The sequence below is a fragment of the Dunckerocampus dactyliophorus genome, chromosome 5 (assembly GCF_027744805.1).
Source record: "Dunckerocampus dactyliophorus isolate RoL2022-P2 chromosome 5, RoL_Ddac_1.1, whole genome shotgun sequence".
NCBI lineage: Eukaryota > Metazoa > Chordata > Actinopteri > Syngnathiformes > Syngnathidae > Dunckerocampus > Dunckerocampus dactyliophorus.
In genome coordinates, this window is record NC_072823.1 from 15,460,045 (window position 1) to 15,482,466 (window position 22,422).

A 22,422-nucleotide genomic window follows, 5' to 3' on the forward strand; every position below is an offset into this window, starting at 1 on the left:
CCCACAATGCAACGCATTACGTCACTGCTCTCCGCACTATTCCGCTGCCAGCAGCCGGACCGCCTCAGACAGCTGAGGATCCAAAAACAAGACAGCCCGTTTATTGACCTTTCTATTGTGCGCATACAATGGCGAAGACGTATGATTATCTTTTTAAGTTGTTGCTTATCGGTGACAGCGGTGTTGGCAAAACGTGTCTGCTGTTCAGATTTAGCGAAGACTCTTTCAATACCACCTTCATATCCACCATAGGTGAGTATATAGCCAGCCTGCCTGCAGCCGCCCTACAACCAGCTAGCTGTCATTAAGCATGGACATGTATGTAATAGAAGATGTGCATTATATTACATAGAACGCACATACTCAGTGTCACGATATGATTTTGTGTCTATTGTCTTCATATGGGGATTTACATTTAAAGGGGGTAGGGGAAGGGAGAGAATGCATGGGTAGAGGACAACGAGTGTGAGAGACACATTTAATGAGATGATGTCCTTCATGTATCTATCTATCCTTCCATCTGGATAATAACACATTTACAAATAATAGGTAGTACAGAAGGTCCTGATTTGATGTGTACCTTTAGCTTGAATACGGTATTTCCTCATATTCACAATATTTTCAGTATTGTATTTTTTTTACCAATATATATATTTTAAAATAATGCCATATATATATATATATATTATGTAGTGTAATAAGGGCTTATTATATATATATATATATATATATATATATATATATATATATATATATATATATATATACTGTATATACACACACAGTACTGTAATATTTTCTTCCGTAATTTTTACCAATTTTTCAACCAATAAAATATTTAAAACAATATAATATGCATTGTAATACATGTAATATTCAATATATTGTTAGATTTGAATTAAGGCATCATATATGTATATGTCTTTTTTATTATGTCAGGTCAAACTAAATAAGGACTAAAAAAAATGCAGAGAAACTGTAGTCAGGTTGGCTCGAGACAGACCTGACAGAACTAATCTGAAGTCACATATGCTCCTGGGACCATAAAAATGGTTGCACACAACATTGTGGAGCGAGACCACAATTGACTGAAGGGAGGCCTTCAACGGATTTTACCATACCATTTAAATAAAATACAAATATGTGCATTTTTTCTATCAATAAAATATAACCAAAATAATATTGCAATGTAATATGTGTTAATAATGATAATAAATATTTACTGATATATATTAAGGCCTTATGCTGCTTGTACATATTATATATCATAATTTTCCAACATGTAATATGTCAAGTAAAACAGTGATAACGATTGTATAAAACTTGCACAGAAACTGCAATAACCTATGCGGGTTGGACAGAGTAATATGCACGGAGCTTTACTTTTTGCAACATCCAGTCAGCAATTGGACGTCGATGAATTAAAACTTGGCGTCCATTAGAAAGATAGAAAAATGGTAATTCATGCATGCATTAGTGCCTTTTGACCTCTACGTTTATTCTAACGCAGGAATCGATTTTAAAATCAGGACAATAGAGCTGGATGGAAAGAGAGTCAAACTTCAAATTTGGTGAGCGCTTTAATACTTCATGGAATTGTATTTATTTTTGGGCACTTATTCTTCTTACTTTGATGCACTCAGGGATACTGCAGGCCAGGAGAGGTTTCGCACCATCACCACAGCTTACTACAGAGGAGCGATGGTAAGTCCTCACTCACTGCAAACTGTACTAGAAAGTCAAGTGGATTGTAAATATTTGTTTGTCGTAATTTCAGGGAATTATGCTCGTCTACGATATCTCCAATGAAAAGTCATTTGAAAACATTAAAAACTGGATCCGAAATATAGAAGAGGTGAGCTTTGTATTTACAGTCGTCCCTCGCTACATCGCGGTTTGAACATCACTCCCTCGCTCTATCATGTTTTATCAAAAATGCATGAATTAATAAATGATTGCTCTTTTGTGGTTGACGATGGCCTATATTTAGTCCAAAAACACTGAAAGACAAGCCATATGTAGTATTCTGTTCACCAGGCATCGGTAATGTTACATTGATAAGACATTTCTTTACACCGCATTACCTTAACATGCAGCCAGTCCGACATGACATAGTGAATAAAAGTTCTCCTCTCATGTGGAAGTGGTAAGTTTTTGGCTTCTTATTTCGTCCTTCAATAAATAAATTGTATGCTAAACAGTTAGCGTGGTAGCTTGATAATATTAAAGCGATGGCCGTCTCTTGCGTCAATTCAGAGATCCCGTAGCCTGCGCATAAGCGGTGCGCAGTGTGGAGTAAACAAAGCTAGCGGTATTGTCGGAGTGTATGTCCGTGTATGGCAGATTAATGTTAGGCTTTTTTAATGCCGTGGTAAACGAAGGACGACTATATTTAAATGATCAACTTATCTAATGAGATCTAATACAAGAGCTGTATCAAAAATTCTGCTTTTACAAAGATACAGGGGCGCCGCCAGGAATTTTGGGCGCCATGAAAAAAAATCACATTGGGCCCACCCGGGCAGCTGTGGTCATTACTGACCCATTAAAAGCTATTTTTATATTATTTGACTTCAATTTAGTTAGAAGCATGTTTTTAAGTAATAATAAGACAGAGAAAAGTAATTATTTTTGTACAAAATAACAAATTAAAAGAATTTTTAAAAAAAACTGTTCAGAGCTGAGATTGAACCCAAGCCTTCTGCCTTAAAAGGCAGCAGCTGTACCATTACACCAACAGAGACTGACAGGTGATTAAGTGAATTCTGCCATTTTATTCTTATTCTTCGGCAGTCATTGTGGCAACAAGTGCGTTATCAGATTACTTGTCTTTTTTTCTCTCCTGCCTTGGGCTGACTTGGTGGTCTCTGCCTCACGGCAGCGATGCGCATCCATTGCACTTTTGGTGAGAATGCGCCCCTATGCACAAAATGGGTCCCCCCCCATGGATTGTGAGGCCCTACGCACTGTGGTTGTAGTTTGCAGTGCTGAAGGGTATTTGTAATACAGTATTAACCCAAAAATTCAACATTATTTTATGTTTTTTGCCATTCGCAGGGGTCTTGCAATGTAACCCGCTCGAATGGTGAAAGAACGTGAATAATAATGCACCCATAAAAAGCTAAACCACAGCTAAAAAACATTTTAAATTCCATTTACCGGTACGTGTTAACAATTTGCCACAATTACAGGCATACAGTGCAGCCGAATCTCGGTTTTTGTTATTCATATGGTCCAAAAGGCCAGACGAAAACCAAAAAGACCGCAGACTCTAAATTGTCCATAGGTATGAATGTGAGTGTGAATGGTTGTTTGTCTACAGTATATGTGCCCTGCGATTGGCTGGTGACCAGTCCAAGGTGTACCCGCCTCTCGCCCAAAGTCACCTCGGATAGACTCCAGCATGCCCCCGCAACCCTAGCGAGGACAAGCGGCATAGAACATGGATGGATGGAACTTGGAGTAGTAGAAACATCCCTCAGTATGACCCAATTGTACACCATTAGTGCAAAGTACAAGCACAATGATGCACATGTTGTTAAATATTGATACCACTGTTGCATTGGATCTCATTAGTTTGTTATTAAAGGCTCCGTAATGTACATGAATATGCATCACGACTTGTAAACTCTCCCAGCATGCCTCATCAGATGTTGAGAAAATGATCCTGGGTAACAAATGTGACATGACAGACAGGCGACAGGTGTCCAAAGACAGAGGTGAAAAAGTAAGTCCCTCTCTGCCAACAGAACATGAGAATGCCATGAAAGTGTCCAGTGTGTATGCAATGTTATTCTCTGTCTTTAGCTGGCTATTGATTATGGTGTTAAGTTTCTGGAAACCAGCGCAAAGACCAGTCTAAACGTAGAGGAGGTAGGTCAACATTTTAATATTGACATTTAGAATGTGCTTATGAAATATTGAACATCCTGTTTTGATTGTACTCAGGCCTTTTATAGCATGGGGAGAGACATACTGCACAATCTCAGCTCAAAGACAGTAAGTGCTCATGGCGTACTTGCTTTATGTTTGTTTTGGTCGTTCATGTGATGGTGTTTTCCTCAATAGACAGACACCAATGGTGGCGCATCAGGCAAACCCATCAAGATCACCGAGAAAAAGTCCAAGAAGATCAAGTTCTTGAAGTGTTCCCTCCTCTAGATGACTCACTAAAGTGTTTATTCCCCTTTGCTCTTTTGGAGACGGCGGCGGGGGAGGGGGGCTCACTTCCTTATATGGTGTCAGCAGACGTCGCGTTAAGGAGGGGGCCTCGCTGCCAATTGGAGCCCGCAGGTTCACGAGAGGTCCGTTCCAACTTGAAGATGCTCCATGAGGAACCAGGCATGAAACGGTGCTGGTCAGCCATGGTTTGTTTGTAGCTTGCTGAGCCCTCAGAGGAGTCTCCTTTTTTGTGTTCTGCGATACCTCAGTTATTCACTTAAGTATCTCAGCAAACCATAGTGTTCTTATTATACATGTCCAACGATGACACTTTGTAGCAGTATTTTACACCTTGTGCCAAATTGACCACGAGGACAAGACCCGCATATCACGTCTGAGCATTGATTGTATTTGTGTCAGTGTAAATTCATGTGCATTGAAGGTGTTAGAATAGACAATATGTGTAACGTCAACATTCTGTTTTTTTGTAATTGATTTATTCATCACTGCCAAGACAGAGCAGAGCTAAGAATGAAGATGCAGTGAATTCATACTGTGATGCCATCGTGAGTATTTGCATGAAAGCTGTTGGAATATAAGCACATTGTACACTACCTAGAGAGACGAGAGTTTACAGTCTGTATATGAAAGTGGTTGTTGAGTAAGTCTGTTGGAGGTTCATGTCATGGTGCAATAGTATTGACATTCAGGAGGTTTTCTTCACATTAAAAGACAGGGAAGCTGAAAAGTGGATGACTTTCTTTGTTCACGCTGGTAAGTAAAAGAAGTGAATGAGTGAACTGGTAGATATTTTTTCATAAGAGTCCTCCGTAGTCTTTAGTAGGGATGCTCCGATCAGGTTTTATGCTGCCGATTCCAATACCCATCAACCAAGAGTGAAATGAGCCAATATCGATCACATAGATTAAGTACACATTTTTACATTTCCTATTGGCTGTATGATATGAAAAAGGGAACCATCACCTTCATTTAGGCGAAAACATATTTGACTTATGAACATATATCACTGGTGAAACTTCCCGAGGATGAGACTTTGGATGTGAAATGATGTACATTGGTGGAGCTCTAGCCGGACTTCCAGTAGCACGTGGGTGGGTTCCAAGCGAGAGAGCAGCCGGCGAACCCGGTGTCTTCCACCGCAGACGAAGGACAGTCATCTCATCCGGTGAATTCGATAATTTTTTGGGGTTATTTGCTTTAGACATCAGACTGTCACGCACGCACGTACGGGCGAGCGTCCAGCGTTGGCTACATTAGCTGCCGTTGGACCGATGATCACAGAGTGAGCCTGGAAAACGCACCATACTCCGCCAAGTGTTTGTTCTTCAAATGCCGTATTAAATTAAAGCTTTTTAACGTGCTACCCCTGCCCGTGGCTTGTTTTGGAGAGTGCAAAATGTATATCACTCTCACAAACAACAGTCAAGTCCCACACAGCAGACATGATTGTTTTGGGTTTGGCACGTCTGCGCAATGTGAAGGAAAGGAAAGTGGGCAGGAGACGCTCGCGACAGGCTGCATGCTGCAATAGTACGAGCCAGGGGTGATCGATGTTGAAAGGCATTTATCGGCTTATGCCGATCACGTGCTTTTTCACGGAAATTGGCCGATTTTGATCGGTGGCCAATCGATCGGCGCATCCCTAGTCTTCAGTTCTCTGCATTGCTAGTAACCTTTTTTTTTTTGATGTGACAGAATGTACAGAACACATAACACTTTTTTTAATTCTGGAAAATGTTCAAATATGTATTTTTGGCCTTTAGTTTTGACATTTTTTGTGGGTTGATGAAAGTGTTCCCCCCTAGGTAGAGAAACAACGGCTACATAGTGACGCTGAGGCAACCTGTATTTGCTCAAGCATGGTTACCACCTAAAGTTGTGTCAGTGCACCGTGTCGTGCTCAAGCACGGTTGGACGAGGTGCGTGTTGGCACAGCATGTTTGGTCTTGCACACGCATGGGAACACTGACTGTTTCATCAAATAAGCATTACTTATACTTTCAAAGAGTTTTAGGGCCATCGACTTGATAAAATGACAATTTTTAATTTCGTATAATTGCGTCTTTTTCATGATACACATTTGGTTTTCTGAAGAATGAACTTTTCCACTCATATTATATTATTTATCATAGCATTCCTACTTTATCCCTTGCATTAGTACTTTATTCATGTAGCACACCTTTTTTCATAATATTTCCCTTTGTTACATTAAAACTTTGTTTTCATAATATCTCAACATTTTTTGTAACATAACATTTATTTTCATTTACATTCATTTTGCTGTTTATTTTTCATCATTTTCATAACCTTTTCTTTTTCTTATTTTCTCATTATTTTCACAACATTACAATTATTTTCTCGTAACTTGAAAGCATTATTTTTTCTCATGATATTTCAATTTTATTTTCACTTTCATTCATTACTTTTTTCCTGTAATATATTATTCATGTAACAATATTCTAAAGTATTAACTTCTTATTAATTCCAGTAAATATTTTTTTCATTTTATGCCTTTATTTCAGTAACATGATTTTTTTTCTCATATTTCTTGTAAACGTTTCCCCGTAATATTACTACTTTATTTTCATAACATTATTCATTTTTTTCCCTGTAATATTACGGTGTTATTCTCGTAACATTACATTTTTTTTCTCTTCATTTTAATTCTTCTAACATTATTTTTCTTATAATATTCTGCATTTTTGGGGGGTAAAATTGCGACTATTTGCTGTAATATAAGGAATTTCGTTTCATAACAATGGTTGTGTGTCTATATGTGCCCTGCCATTGGCTGGCCACCAGTCCAGGGTGTACCCCGCCTCTCGCCCGAAGTCAGCTGGGATAGGCTCCAGCATACCCGCCACCCTGGTGAGGATAAGCAGCATAGAAAAAGAATGGATGGATGGATAGTTTCATAATGTTATGATTTCAAACTTTTTTGTCAACAATATGACTTATATTCTCATTTCAACTTTATTCTTGTAACATTACGACTTTTCCTCATAATATTATGGCTTTATTTCTTATTTTCTCGTAGTATTTTAACTTCAAAGTCAGCTGGGATAGGCTCCAGCATACCCCCGCGACCCCAGTGAGGACAAACGGCATAGAAAATGAATGAATGAAAGAATTTTAACTTCATATTCTTGTAAATGTTCCTATTTTTACCTTTTCCGGTGTCCACACAGTTAGGGAAGATGCTATAAAGTGGTACCACGAAGTGATGACGTAATAAAAGTGCTTGAGATGAATGAGTGTGACCTGTGAGCGTTATGGAAATCCAGATAACGTCCTTGAGGATACATTGCGGCCATTTCCAACCATTCATTTGTGACTCATTTCTTATCCCGTTTGCCATCCTCCATCTTGGCTGCTTGTATCTTGCGTGCGTCCACAAGGTTTCTCTCACAGCTGGATGCTCTCTTGCTAACCACTGGGCCTCTTGCTTTTTTGTCTGCTGCGTTCCAACTCTGCGACCTGTGTGATGGCAGGTACATGTCCTCAGCGACCGTCAGATACTGAGCGCCGTCCGACATGTTTCTCTTCACCTTCATCTTGATATGGTCTTCTGTGAGCGCAACTGTGGGCGGAGTTCCTTCTTTTTCTACATGAACTGCCGCACCCTCATTTGTTGTGATCTCTGCACCATCGGAGATACTCTGGAACTGTTGGATGGCAGTCCGCACTGTTGACACTTTAGGAATGTGACCGACAACACTAGGATGGACTTTATACTCCAAGTTTGCAGGCCACTGATTGGGCGTTTTGGTCGCCTGCTCCACAAGAGACGTGTAGTCTTGAGCATGGAGAACGTCATCATCTGCCTCAGCTGGATTGTAGATGATGCTGCTCATGGCCCTCTTCTTTTTAAGAGGGGACGTCTGGAGGGGGACGTATCGCAAAGATTTAGTCCTTTTAGGAGAAGCGAGGGTCTCAAAGGGGAGTTTTTTGGTGGCTTCAGGTGGTTCCTCTGGTTCATCAGGAGGGCTGATGATGATGGTGCTCATGCTCCTCTTCTTGGTCAAAGGAGAGGTTGACTGGTCTTCAGCTGGATAGTGCCTCAGTGATTTAGTCCTTTTTGGAGGGGAGGTTGGTTTCAGTCTGTTCTTGTCTGCGATTCTATCTAGCAGCAACGTGCTTCCGTGGTCGTCCTTGTTGGTTAAGTTGTCTTGGCTAGATCCTGCAGACACCTGCTTGGGTTCACACGGAGATATAAGGATGTCCACGCAAGAGCTAGGTCTTGTTCTACTCAGGCTGCCAACTTCTAAGGTCTGTGTGCTCTCCTTGGCGTTAAGAGCGCACGTACTGGAAGCTTGAAGCAGACTCTTCTGTCGTTCCAGGCTGCTTTTCACTGGTTCCTCCGTGTCCTTCTGCTTGGATGCAAACTCCTCGATGTCCATGTTGAAGCGGTAGAGGCTGTAACCGTCTGCGCTGTTTATGCTCCCCTGACGAACCAGTGAGGTAGGATCACACACCGAAGAGTTGCGAGAATAAGTCCTGGTCAGCTCCAGACGGTCCACCCCTGCCAGCTTTTCTAAGGCCACCGCCATTCGACCGTGGATCTCCTCCAGCTGGGCCAGACGGAGATCCACCGTTTGCAGGGAGGCCTTCATGGTGTTCTCCCTCTCGTTGACCTCTTCCAGACGCATGGACATGTTCTCCACTCTGTGAAGAGCACCAGAGACGTTACGAGCGAGAAAAAGCCACAGTTTCAGGTTTGAAAGCATGGCTGCCACTGAAAATGTAATTCTTTGGCTTGTGTTTGTGTCTTGTAGCATGCATGAGCAAGATTGGAAGAGGTGTGCTCGGGCACGGGAGGCTTTTTTCATGGACGAGCACAAGCACGGATGCATTTACTTGGTGAAATGGCAAGTTTTTATTTTTTTTTAGTAATATCACAACTTCTTGTAACATTTTTCTCCTATTTCAACTTTTTTTGTAACATTTCATATACAGTAAATATACAGTATATACTGTATATACTTACATATATATATATTTCTACTTTTTCATCATAACTAACGTGAATAATTTGTCATTGTCATTTGTTCTTCTGATATTATTCTTGTTAAGTAACTAAGACTTTTTTTCTTAGAATATTCAGACTTTTTTCATCAACGTTTTTTTTTGTAATATAACTTAATTCTGCTAACATCATTACTATTACTATTTTCTTGTAAACAATTTTTTCTCATTATTATTATTATTTTTAGCACATTATGACTGTTTGTCATGGCAACATTATTCTCATTTTTCATAATATCACAACTTTATTCTTGGAACACTGTGACTTTTTCTGTTATTATTATGACTTCTTTTCGTTAACATTGCATCTTTTTTGCCTTAATATTACAACTTAATTCTAGCAATATCATACCTCTTTTCTCGTAGTATGCCACCATTACCGTTAGATGACCTTGTTCTTGTCATATTATAACTACATTCTCATAACATTCTCATACTATTACAACATAACTTTCAGAACATTCAGACGTTTTTCTCATGTTACTTTAACTTTTTTTCATAACTGTCATGTTTCGCAGGACAGGAGCGAGTGCTTCCTGTCCGGTGCCCTTATTTTGGCGAGGTGTACATCCGGTGTGGTGGAAGATACAGCCGCTTCACGCCTGGTGCCCGCACAGCTGTGGACAATTTGTATTAGCGGCGGTTCAAAGGCTAGCGCCGTCGTATGTGCGGTTGTCTGTGTTTCCCATGCTCCTGGTCTCTTAGTCAGTGCTGTTACTTAGAGTTCACTTACCTTGAGTCTACCTGTCATATGATTTCCATTAAAGAACCTTTATTTTTGCAAACCATCGCCTCGTCCCTGTATACTGGGGGTCAAACACTCGACAGTCGCTACCGCTCCGTGACAATAACATTGCAATATTTGTCTTCGAATATTACAACTTTACTCTCATAACATAATGACTTCTATCTCATATCGCAACCAATTTCTCCTAACATTACAACATCGCTCACTTTATTTTCATCACATTCCAGCTTTTTTCCTGTAACGTGACAACTTTATTCTCGTAAGATTGTGACTTTTTTTCAAATTCTAAAATTTTTCTCATGATATTTTGACTTTTTTCCCCCTAACATTACGACTTTTCTTGTAAGGTTCCAACTTTATTCTTGTAATGACTCTTTCCTCATAATATTACAACCATTTTCTTGTAACATTATGGCATTACTTGGCTAATGTTATGACTTTATTATATATTATAATAATATTATGCCTTTATTTTTGGAACATCACATTTTTGTTGGTAATATTGTCCTTGATAGCTCACCTTTCTGACGTAACCTTGATGCGTTCATCACTAGAGGACTGCTGCTCATCCACCTTTTCTCGGAAATATTCCTCCACACACTGTTCTTCAAACTCATAGAGGTTCTTTAGCTCCTCCGGGTTCAGTCGGAGTTCTTTGAGAAAACAAATCATCACATGCAGTGGAATACTGTGTTACTTATAGCAATGTGCTGTACAATAGATAGATTTTACTTTTTTTGCGGGGTTTCTTGTTTATAAAAAATACCTTTTTACATTTTTTTTGTCATTGTGTTGCAAACAAAATTATACCGTGAGAACCATTTCTTTGGGGAAAAACACTTTGCTTTGCTTTCTTGAGTAAGAGTTTTGTATTCAAATGAAAAATTCATATTTCAACTCAACTCAACATATTTAATTAACATAAAGTGATGCGTGTGCAACTGGTTGACAGGCGAAGTAAATCATTAAAGTCACTGCTTGTCATCAATTTCATTTTTTGAGTGAGTAATCACACACTTTTTCAACCATGAATATTCTGATTGTGCGTTGTGTAATTGTAGAATACAATTGCATAAATTCAACATAAAACTATTGAGCTGACCACAAGGTGAACAAATCAGAGCAGGGCAAATGACTGGGCCTTTTAAACCCACATAATACAGTAAAGCTCATGATGACATCGTTTTACAACATACACATGGCCGCAACGGCGGGGCTTACAAGCTTCGGCACCACGGAGAGCGGCTATGTCATTTTGAAGTCCGTCAAACACAAATGAAGTATAACGAACTAAGAGAACAACAAAAACATTAGGCTACATGGCCCCTCTGGGGCCCAGGCAAGGGCATCCCGCCCTCCCCGCCCCCCGAAGTCCCGTCCATGGAGTTGACTTAACATTAATTTGACTGATTATCTGGACTTACTGAGGCCGCGGTCCTTCTCGTCCAGTTCCCCATCCTGCTTCTTCTTGGCGCAGCGTCGAAAGAGCCTGCTGAAGAGGATGTAGAGGTGGCTGAAGATGATGAGAGGCGGAGGCAGGATGGGGCGGTCGTGGAAGGTCATGATCAGCTGATATCTCTGAAACTTCCACACCTGGTTGGAGATGGACTTGACCTCGAAGAAGGTGTTGCTGTGGGACAGCAGAACCGCGTTCAATGAGCACAAGACCTCGACAACAGCTCTATATTTAGGAGTCTGTGTTTACTTGAAGACAGCAATGAGCAGGTTGACCAGAAGAATGTTGGCCACCAGAAGGTAACAGGCCATGATAGCAGGGGTGAGCCAGGCACCAGGGATACATGGAGGCAGCTTCTTTCCGTCTTCGTCGTATAAATGTTCACCGCATGGAGCTACGAGGGAAAAACAACTGCAAAAATGACTATTAGCTCTCTTCATAGCACTGATTTCAAAGGCATGGCTACTCACGGTTGATTTCCATTGCATATACTTGAGAGGAAAAAGACACAGAGAAGGCGTTAAAATCACTTCATGTCATGTTTCCATCATCCTTCTGTCATGATCAAGACAAAGGTGGACACCAGAAATATGTCTTGGATTCCAATTATGTAGTACACATTATTATTAGCACAAAGCAAACTTTTTCTAATTTCTAATTTGGTCAACGACTGTCTTCATCCTGACAGAAGAGGCATGAACAGAATAAACTTGAGGCAGATGATCATGGGTGTGAAATGACACCAATCTTAAAACCAGTTCTATCTATTGTGGCCCTAGAAATACAACTCAACATGAAAACTAACAAAAACAACAACAACAACAGCAAAAGAGCAAAAAGGGGCAATATAACGGGAAAAAGTTGATTCTAATAAGCCTAAAAATAACACACTTTGTCACCTACAACGCAAAACTGACATGCAGGCTTTATATAACGTGTTAGTACAGAGGTGGCCAAACTTTTTTCAAAGAAGGATCACATACTGAAAAATCAAATCATTTTTTTAATATTTTGAACATTTACTAAAAAGGCTTTAAAAAAGCTTTATATATATATATATATATATATATATATATATATATATGCATATTTTATTTTTTAATATCAGCATTTCAGATATAAGCTTTTTTCTCTTTACATTGTGCCTTTTTTCTCAATTTGTTTCATTTTTGCAGGGGTTTCTTTGTTAAATTTTATTTCGACAATGTGCAACAGGCTGAAAAAAATACAAACCATGTGCAGCAAATGGCCCCCGGGCCGCACTTTGGACGCCCCTGTCATGGCATATCTATGTTGGATTGTTTTTTTAGCCTTTTTAAAATATAAAAAATATTTGACAAAATCAAAAATATCAAAATGGCAAACATATTACTGGATGCCACTTTTGGATGGGCTTTTGACTACATTTCATTGTGAGAAAGGACAATTTAATGATGTAACAATAATGTTCTGAACTCCTATTTCCACGCCAGTGTTTGTATTGAGCAGAATAACACTGCGCAGAGTGTGGCTTTAACTTGCTCAGTCTTCCACAGACAGAAAACTAGTTGAGACTGAATCAACATGGCCTCCATTTTGCATCAAGCCTATCAAGGCATCAGGATGATTAATCGACAATCAATTCCACCCACTTGTCAGAACATCAAGTATTTCTTATCTTTGCTTTCCATTGTTTGAGCATTTGAGTCATTTGTGACTGTTGCCAAACATTGCTTGGTTTTACAAGTGACTGCATGAATACCAGAATATACTAAAGTATACACTCTTGACCACAAAATTAGGCACAGCAAAGCACAATGCCATGGGATTCATTATAAGAGCTGTACATACTGTAATATTCAGTCTTTATCATCATTAGAAAGACTGAATATTATGTACATGCATTCATTTTCTATGATGCTTGTCCTCATTAGGATCGCGGGCGTATGCTGGAGCCTATCCCAGCTGACTTTGGGCGTGAGGCGGGGTACACCCTGCACTGGTCGCCAATCACAATCAGCCAATCACAAGGCGCATATAACAAACAAACAAACGATCATTCACGCTCACATTCATACCTATGGGCAAATTAGGGTTGCCAGTTAACCTAACTTGGATGTTTTTGGAATATGGGAGGGGAGAAAACCCACGCACGCATGGGGAGAACATGCAAATTCCACCCAGATCTTCCCGATCTCCTGACTGTGTGGCCAACATGCTAACCACTAGGCCAATGTGCGGCCCTACTGCTATTGCTATCATTATTATTTCATGATATTTTACATATTTTATAACTGCATTAAAAAAATACATGCATTATAATAATCATATGTAAGGAAAGTAGCTATCCATACTATACTATACTATACTTGGTAATTTTAGTCAAAAGTTGAGAAAAAAGGGCCAAAAAAGATATAATTAAATAAAGTGAAAAACTATTTAAAAAAAATATATTGGTATATCCCTATTTTAAGTATAATTATGAAGATTAAAACTTTAAAAAAATCTTACTACAAAATAAAATGTGGGGTTAAAATTTGGAATATTTAATAATATATTTTAATACATGCCCTACAAAAATTGCACTGTATTATACTGACATGTGTTTTTTTCATCGCTGTTCCAGGATCAAAATACTGTTTAATTGCTAACTCACAGACAAAGTCAATCCAAACTGAGCATTATTATCTTTGTGAAGAACGTTCTATACAACTCTTGTATTTGATCTCATTAGTGTACCTAATGTTGTGTCCGGTGAGTGTATACTCTCCAGTAGGGGGCACCAAAGCACCAACATGAATACTGTACGTGATCATCTGCCCAGAATCAGGAAACAGAATCTTACTATGAATTCTAGTCTTACGGTCTATCGAGTCCGCAAAAACCTCTCCATAGATCATCCAGTAGGGCATATAGAAAATGTTTCTAGCCAGACGCCATGTTGGTTCCTCATCAGGGTGAAGGATGGCTTGGCGGGCCACTCCGAAGCTCATTAGCACCACCAGCATGATGACTACAAAGTACATCATGTCAATCATCTGAAAGATAAGATTAAAAAAAAAGTGTGGTCAGCTGAGAGTTTCTTGTGTATTTGTTTTAAAAACCTACCATCTTTCCTATCATCATCACATAGGGCCCCAGGTATTTGTTGACTCCAAAGATGTCCAGTACTCGGATGTACCAGAAGATGATGTCAATGCAGTAAATGACTCTGCCGTAGCCCATGTAGGGCTCACGCTGCAGCCTCAGCATGAGGCCCAGGAGGAAGGTGGAGATAGCCACCAGGTCTGTGATGTTCCAGTACTCCTCCAGCCACACGCTGATCTTCTGCTTCAGCTTGCCAGGCTCGGACATCAAGATCTCAAGAGGGAAACGGCAAAGTTAATGAATAGATCTTTAAAGGCGGCGTCGGGCGGTGAAAACTCAGTCAATTTTACCTGTCTGACTTTTTCAGTGCCGAGGGTAAGGATGTAAGCAATGACGGTCCACTCTTGAATGGACGGCCACCTCTCCATCTTGACCAGGATGATGTAGTTGTACAACATTAGGTAGCCCAGGTAGGAAATCTGGAAGACGAAGAACACACCGTCACAAATATTTAAGAGAAGAACATCGAACTTCAAGGTAACTTGTTGTACCTAAAAGGCCAAGTGCCAAAAACGTTCCAGTTTACCTTTAAGGGTATTACAAATGAAAACTTACAGTGTTGAACCAGAATTTGGTGAAGGGTGCATCATAAAACTCAAAGAATCTTTTGCCAATGGGGATTTTGCGGACATTAGTGCTGCCTTCCTCTTCGTCCCCTTTGCGGGAAGTTGCATCATTTGGTTCCTGGAATTAAATAGGGCATAAATTACATAATTGTAAATTAATATATCATGTCACATTAGATCAGCAGCAGCAGTAGCTGTTCCAAGCTGTAAAGGTCAAGTGTCAAAAGTAGTACCTATGGACGTAGCACCTTAGAGGACTTGTTCCTGCATTATTGTTCTTATTTTGTATATTAGGCTCTAAAAATCTCTAAAAAACAACACCGAATGACAGTCATAAATAAAGTAATAAAGTGATGACATGATGATAAGAGCTCTACTGTTTTTAAGGACCCACTGAAAAAATGCTCATCACTGATTGTACACTATACTGTATATGACAGGAGCGTGCCGCTGTTTTTAAGGACCGACAACAAAAATTCTAGTCAAAGGTCTTCTGTATGGCAGGTGCACTCTGCTGTTTTTAAGTCCCTACTTCAAAATGTTAGTCAAAGATCCTATATACGACAGGACTGCTCTGCTGTTTTTGGGAAACACTGTTCAAAAGTCTTCTATGTAATAGAAGTGATCTGCTGTTTTTAAGGATCGTCGTGTCAAAGATCCCCTTTATGACAGGAGCGCTCTGCTGTTTTTAAAGATCGACTGAAAAAAAAACAGTGGTCAAATATCTTCTATATAACTTGTGCCACATTCACATGCTGTAATATTCAGTGTCAAAAGTTGTATCATTCAATAGCATGAGTGTGTCCAAACGTTGTACTGTATTGTGGCTCCAACGGCGTACCCGCCACACCGTAACTATATCTCTAAGATGCCGACGACTGGACGAAAGCTTTTTTGCGTGATCTTGACTGCTATGAAATTGTGTCATTAAAATGACAAAGCTAGTGGTGACCTATGTGTACAATATACCACAAAGTGAGTACACCGATCACATTTCAGCAACCATTTTATTAAATCGTCTCAAGTGACACTATTATAGAACTGACACCTGGATGTAACATAGAGTAGTCAGTGTACAGCTTGTGTAGCAGTATAGATTTACTATCCACTGAAAAGAAGTCAATACTCAGCCATTACTGTATTGTCTAAATAGCTGGCAACACAAGTAAGTACAAAGGTAATTGTGTCTTGCCCACATGGTGTGAGGCTGCATGAGTGCTGCCGGTACTGGGAGAGCTGCAGTTGATTGAGGGAAGCATGAATTCCAACATGTACATTGACATTGACAAGAGGAAGGCCTGCCTGCTACCATTCCTGAGCAAGTGCTGCACTGGTGGTGCCTCAATCCAGCAATTGAATCAACTTTCTGAGACTGTCTTGACGCTTGCTAGACTTTCTTGGGTGCCTTGAAGGTCTCTTCACAACAAATGATCAAATTGAACCTCCCTCCTGGAGGTTCCTGATAATCTGATAAATGGTTGATCGATTTGCAATCTTACCAGCCGCAATACCCTTGCCTATGAAACCCTTTTTGTGCTAAGCAATGATGACTGCACCTGTTTCCGTGCAGGGAACCATGGTTAACAGAGGAAAAACAACAATTTCAAGCACCACCCTCCTTTTAAAGCTTCCAGTCTGTTATTGTAACTCAATTAGCATGATGGAGTCATCTTCAGCCTATAACCTATGTTAACCAGAATCACTAATGTCAGCTGGTCCTTTTGTGGCAGGGCTGAAATGCAGTGGAAATAGTGTTTGGGGGATTAAGAGGGACTTTGCAATTCATTGCCATTCATCTTATCACTCTTCATAACTTTCTAGAGTACATGCAAATCGAGGCAGCAGACTTATTAGACATTAATATTTGTGGCATTCTCAAAGCCTTTGGCCATGACTGTAGAGGAGTGCTAGGTGTGTAACATCTACCAACTCCACCAGCGAAGAGTGGAAGAGGATTCCAGTAACAACCTGTGCAGCTCTGGCGAATTCCATGCCCAAGAGGATTAAGGCAGTGGTATATAACAATGGTGCTCACACTAAATATTGACATTTTGGACATGTTCACTGTGAGGTGTACTCACTTGTGTTGCCAGCTATTTGGGCAATAAAGGCTGTGTGTTGACTTATTTCCAGTGGCTAGTGCATACAGTATATACCTGTACTGCTACAGATGCTGTACACTGACTACTCTACAGTATATTCAGGTGTAATTTCAATAGTACTGTCCCTTGACTGTTTTACATTAGGATGAAGCAAAACCTTGCTGGATTTGGTGTCGTCATCTTTGTCTTTTCCCTCTTCTTTGCCTCCGGGTGCAACGTAGGATACATCATCTCCAATACGGAAATCCAGCAGCAGAATCAGCGGAGGGAAGATAATTCCCAAAATGACCTGTAGGTTTAAAAAACAGGAGGACGTAAATATAATGTTTTGACCAAGTCCTGTGCAATAAGACCTTGGACCTTGAGGCCTGGGTTCTTGCCGATCCTCAAGCAGCCCATCCACATGTCGGTGAGCAACATCTGGCTGCACGTGTGTGCGATGAAGTCTCGTTGCTTGGCAGCCACGGCAAGTTTCAGACAGGTGGAGTTACTCCAGTTGACCAGCTCGTAGGTTAACAGCTTCATGGCCACCTGCTCGTCGTGCTTGTACGACTGGTCCAGCAGCTCGTAGGCCAGCTGGCCAAATTCTCTGTGAAGTTAAAAAGATGATATACTGTATTGAAACACAGTTAGTCACATGACCAGCGGTTCTCTGCCTCTCCCCAGGTTACAGGTGGCTTGGGGAGAAGTTGCTTGGCACCACAAGGGTTTTTGCATGTATACATCTCTAGACCTTGAATATAAGACATCCCAACTTTTTTCTTTTCTTGGATTCCAGTGAATATGATATAAATATGTGAGATACTATAGAGATACTAACTTCGAGTTGTTCTCCAGGTCTTGAGAGATGTCGTCCACCAGCTCGCTCTCAGAGCACTCGTGAGCCATGGCTTTGAACAACTTGCAAGCCACCAAGGCTTTGGCCATGGCCTCTTCTCCACGCTGCCAGAGGAAGAGCGCCATCTTCTGGCGCTTCATCAGGACCGCCCACAGCATCAGCTCATGGAAGGGATACTTGAAGCGACACACCTCTGGGTCATCCACGTCAATTTCCACCTCTTCCTCCTTTTTCTTCTTCGGCTTTTTCTTGCCTTTGGATCGAGGTTCATCATCCTACCAAACAGGAAGAATATATATACTGTTCCATATTTTTATTGTTATTAAATTATGAGTGTTTAGCTGCAAAGTTGCCTCACCTCCATCCCGAGGAGCTTTAAAGCTTTGGGCTGACGATACAGAACAACACACGCTCATTAGTATCAAACAGATAAATGACTCACTGCCGTTTTAATTCATTACGCCCCCACGCGTACCCTTTTTAGTCCATACAAATTATTGTAGAGGTTTCGAAAAGCCTTCCTGGTGTAATTGCTCCTGTAAGCTCCGCCCATAAGGTACTCCAGCACCAGGCCAATGTCAATCAAAGTGATCTGGTAATCTGGGGGAAGGTTTCCCTGCAAAAATATCAAATGTAACATGTAAAAGGAAAAATAATAATAATAGTAATAATAATGGGAAAAAAAATAACCTGCCAGGGCTCATTTGACCTTTTTTCATGTAAAAGAACACAAATTAGACACCCCCGACCCCCAAATAAAAAAAACTAAATAAATAATAAATGTGACTCCCCCAAAATTCCCCAAATATGAAATAAAATTACCTCCTCTAGGACATTTGATGAAAAATATAAAAATAAATCAATAAAAACAAGCAAATAAATAAATAAAATAACCTTATAGGACAACATCATTTTACCTTTTTGACATCTCTAACTACAGCATGCAGAGTATTAGCAGGGCCAAGTTTCTGATAGAAGAAAAAAGAGCATGTTCAGTTAAGAGTGCCTTTCATATCCACCAGGTCTCTTTATTAGGTACACCTGCACAACCTTAGTCGGTGGCTCTCAGTATGACGTAATGCAAACTACAACCACAATAATACCAATTGTTAAATCATACTTTTTCAAAACTATGCATTATTAGCTTTGTAAACACAAAATATATTAGATTTGTACCGTACAGTGTCATCACTATACAGCATTATATTAGTCCCACCGTGTTGTATAACTCCTCCAGTCTCGGAATGGTAAGAAAGTGGTGAATATTGACACCATTCTCCAAAAGCAACTTGACAAAGTCCACTCTGTCCAGCACCAGAGCATCCATCATGCCCTGTTCCAGGGAATTCACCTGTAATATATAGGATCATAATTCTTACTTACAAATCAATCTTTTTTTCTTTTTTTTTACCCAAGTCCAGTTTTACCCAACGAATCAGCTCCAGTTTCCTTGGATCTGTTTCCTCTGGAATTTCGGGCTTAGCCTTTCCTTTACCCTTCCCCTTCTTTCCTCTGGTTTTGTTGCGAGGGGCACTGGAGGGACTCTTCTGCTTCTCTTGAGTCGGGGCCATTGTGGTTGTAGTGTTGGCGATGGCACCTGCCGGCTGGGCAAGGAGTACAAGAAAGCTGTGGCTCCATCTTTGTTGAAACATCATACTTTGAACTCACCGGCCAAAACATTAGGCACAGCTACAGTTTATTGTGCTGTAGAACTGCATCATACTAATAGGTGTTTCTAATATTGTGATCCTCTCCTGTAGGCTACAGGCACAATAATAAACATATATGTATAGAGAGTGGTGTCAAAAAGTGTTTGCCCCCTTCCTGATTTCTTTTTTTTTTTTGCATGTTTGTCACAATTAAATGTTTCAGATCATCGAACAAATGTAAATATTAGTCACTGACAACACAAATGAACACAAAAGGCAGTTTTGAAATGACACTTTTTATTATTAAGGGAAAAAAACCCAAACCTACTACATGGCCCTGTGTTAAAAAGTGATTGCCCTCCCCCCCCGTTAAAACATAACTTAACTTGTGATAAACTGTGGTTTATCACACCAGAGTTCAAGTGGAAAAGGTTACATTTATAAAGCTTTGGGACTCCAGCGGACCACCGTGAGACCCATTATCCACAAACCAAAGGTGGTGAACCTTCCCAGGAGTGGCTAGCCAACCAAAATGACCCCAACGACTCATCCAAGAGGTCACAAAAGACCCCACAACAACATCCAAAGAACTGCAGGCCTCACTTGCCTCAGTTAAGTTCATGACTCCACCATAAGAAAGACACTGTTCAAAAATGGCCCAAGATTAAAACCACTGCTGAACAAAAAGAACATTAAGACTCATCTCAAATTTGAAGACCTTTGGGAAAATACTGTGTCTGACGAGACAAAAGATGTGGAAGATGTGGAAGATGTGTGTCCCATTACATCTGGCGTAAAAGTAACTCAGAAAAAGAACATCATACCAGCAGTAAAATGTGGTGGTGGCTGTGTGATGGTCTGGAGCTGTTTTGCTGCTTCAGGACCTGGAAGACCTGCTGTGATAAATGGAACCATGAATTCTGCTGAGGGAGAATGTCCGGCCATCTGTTCGTGACCTCAAGCTGAAACCAACTTGGGCTCTGCAGCAGGACAATGATCCGAAACACACCAGCAAGTCCACCTGGCTGAATGGCTGAAGAAAAACTGAATGAAGACTTTGGAGTGGCCTAGTCAAAGTCCTGACGTGAATCCTATTTAGATGCTGTGGCATGACCTTAAAAAGGCAGTTAATGCTCAAAAACCCTCCGATGTGGCTGAATTACAACAATTCTGCAAAGATGAGTGGGCCAAAATTCCTCCACAGCGCTGTAAGAGACTCATTACACGTTATTGAAAACGCTTCTTTCTCCTAATTGTGGCCCAAACAGTTTAGGGGTTTAAAAGTCAATCACTTTCTCACACAGGGCCATGTAGGTTTGGATTTTTTTCTCCCTTAATAATAAAAAGTTTCATTTAAAAACTGCATTTTGTGTTCAGTTGTGTTGTCACTGACTAATATTTAAATTTGTTTGGTGATCTGAAACATTTATGTGTGACAAATAAGAAATCAGTAAGGGGGCAAACACTTTTTCACAGCAAAATTACAGTACAGTACGGTATTATATTTGTGTGATCTCTGACAGGGTCAAAAAACACAATTTTTAAAATGAATTATTTTAAAATCTCTTATTCAGAGCATGTTTTCATATATTTTTAATTACTTTTTTTTTAAATTGGAAATTCCGCAGAACCACCTTTTATTACACTGCAAATCCTGCAATCAAAACTGCAATGCAGTCATTCGGAATGACGAATTGACACTAATATGAAGCCAAGCAGCACTTACAGGTAAATTATGTCCATAGACAAAGATGTGATTGCGAGCAATGTCCACTCTGTTCCAGGCCAGAGCCAAACTGAGCTGGTCGGCTGCTGAAGCGTTGGTGCCTGATGGGACATAAACAAAAGCGGTAGAGACGGAAGTGAACGAATGCGTGTAACACTCATAGCAGGCTGCACATGCAGTATTGTTGCTATAGTGTAAGTGATCGTACCTTTCAACAAGGCAGTAAGAATGGCCATTTCAATGTCTTGTTGCCCTTCTGAACCCATTCGAAAAACTGTGATCTGTTTGTGAGGAAGAAATAAGAAAAAACATTTTTATACATTGGTATATCTGTCATCCAAGTGTAAAAAGAAAATAACCACTGTTTCATGAAACTAAATAACACTAAAATATAAGCAAACGATACTGTCACCTTGTGGTGCTTGATAAGCATTGCTGGTGCTACAAAAACATGTTTTGAGTGCAGGAACAATGTGCCTTTTCTTGGCAGATGATATTCTAGTCATTAGCCATATGACTGTACTGTATGTCTGTGTTTTCAGAAGCTAACTTTTCTTCTCCTGATCCACTGCACACTAAAGGGTGAAAATTTGTCAACACATGCACCACGGCTGTGTTGCTTGTGCTATTACTTTGCTGACAAATACACCACATGTCGGAGCTGTTATTAAACCCCAAAGTTTTACCCCATCAGTCGGACTGACTTGACATTGCTCATACAGCTCAACGCACTCTACAAAACACACGCTGTAACTTTAAGTTGTTTATGTGAATCACCACAAAATTTGGGAGAGTAAAATCTGAGCAAGATTGGTTGAAAAACATGACCGCAGCAAAGCAAAATGTATTTACAGAGCCACACTCGGGACTTGGCAACTAATGGGCCATAAGTCACGGACCATTTGTCTAATGATTATAAAACTTTGAGGACTTCTGTATTACATGTTTGCTACAGTAGCACGTGCTCCATTGCATTTTGACACATTATTAACCCCAAGGGGTGT

The 22,422-nt window shown here is 40.2% G+C and overlaps 2 protein-coding genes across 5 annotated transcripts in view; one reads left to right on the forward strand and one right to left on the reverse strand.

Moving 5' to 3' along the window:
• The first annotated feature begins 17 nt into the window (after window positions 1–17).
• LOC129181542 (ras-related protein Rab-8B-like) lies at window positions 18–5,342 on the forward strand. The gene is made up of 8 exons (XM_054776881.1): window positions 18–252; window positions 1,511–1,571; window positions 1,644–1,704; window positions 1,778–1,855; window positions 3,638–3,727; window positions 3,808–3,873; window positions 3,949–3,999; window positions 4,069–5,342. The coding sequence occupies exons 1-8, from the start codon at window positions 129–131 to the stop codon at window positions 4,159–4,161; spliced, it is 624 nt and encodes a 207-aa protein (XP_054632856.1). The 5' UTR covers window positions 18–128; the 3' UTR covers window positions 4,162–5,342.
• The window catches only part of LOC129181537 (transient receptor potential cation channel subfamily M member 1), a 50,229-nt gene continuing 29,167 nt past the window's right edge, over window positions 1,361–22,422 (reverse strand). For 2 of the 4 annotated variants that reach the window (XM_054776869.1, XM_054776870.1), the window contains 19 exons: window positions 21,627–21,699; window positions 21,419–21,519; window positions 19,471–19,647; window positions 19,260–19,394; window positions 18,961–19,011; window positions 18,519–18,659; window positions 18,402–18,431; window positions 18,026–18,318; window positions 17,566–17,794; window positions 17,363–17,494; window positions 15,093–15,221; window positions 14,828–14,956; window positions 14,499–14,750; window positions 14,236–14,428; window positions 11,882–11,902; window positions 11,661–11,805; window positions 11,380–11,585; window positions 10,476–10,608; window positions 1,361–8,847 (listed from right to left, as the gene is read on the reverse strand). In XM_054776869.1, coding sequence (XP_054632844.1) covers window positions 7,518–8,847; window positions 10,476–10,608; window positions 11,380–11,585; window positions 11,661–11,805; window positions 11,882–11,902; window positions 14,236–14,428; window positions 14,499–14,750; window positions 14,828–14,956; window positions 15,093–15,221; window positions 17,363–17,494; window positions 17,566–17,794; window positions 18,026–18,318; window positions 18,402–18,431; window positions 18,519–18,659; window positions 18,961–19,011; window positions 19,260–19,394; window positions 19,471–19,647; window positions 21,419–21,519; window positions 21,627–21,699 — 3,900 coding nt within the window. In that variant the 3' untranslated portion in view covers window positions 1,361–7,517. The remainder of the gene's footprint in view (window positions 8,848–10,475; window positions 10,609–11,379; window positions 11,586–11,660; window positions 11,806–11,881; window positions 11,903–14,235; window positions 14,429–14,498; window positions 14,751–14,827; window positions 14,957–15,092; window positions 15,222–17,362; window positions 17,495–17,565; window positions 17,795–18,025; window positions 18,319–18,401; window positions 18,432–18,518; window positions 18,660–18,960; window positions 19,012–19,259; window positions 19,395–19,470; window positions 19,648–21,418; window positions 21,520–21,626; window positions 21,700–22,422) is intronic. The other 2 variants (XM_054776871.1, XM_054776872.1) reach the window with 2 other exon arrangements.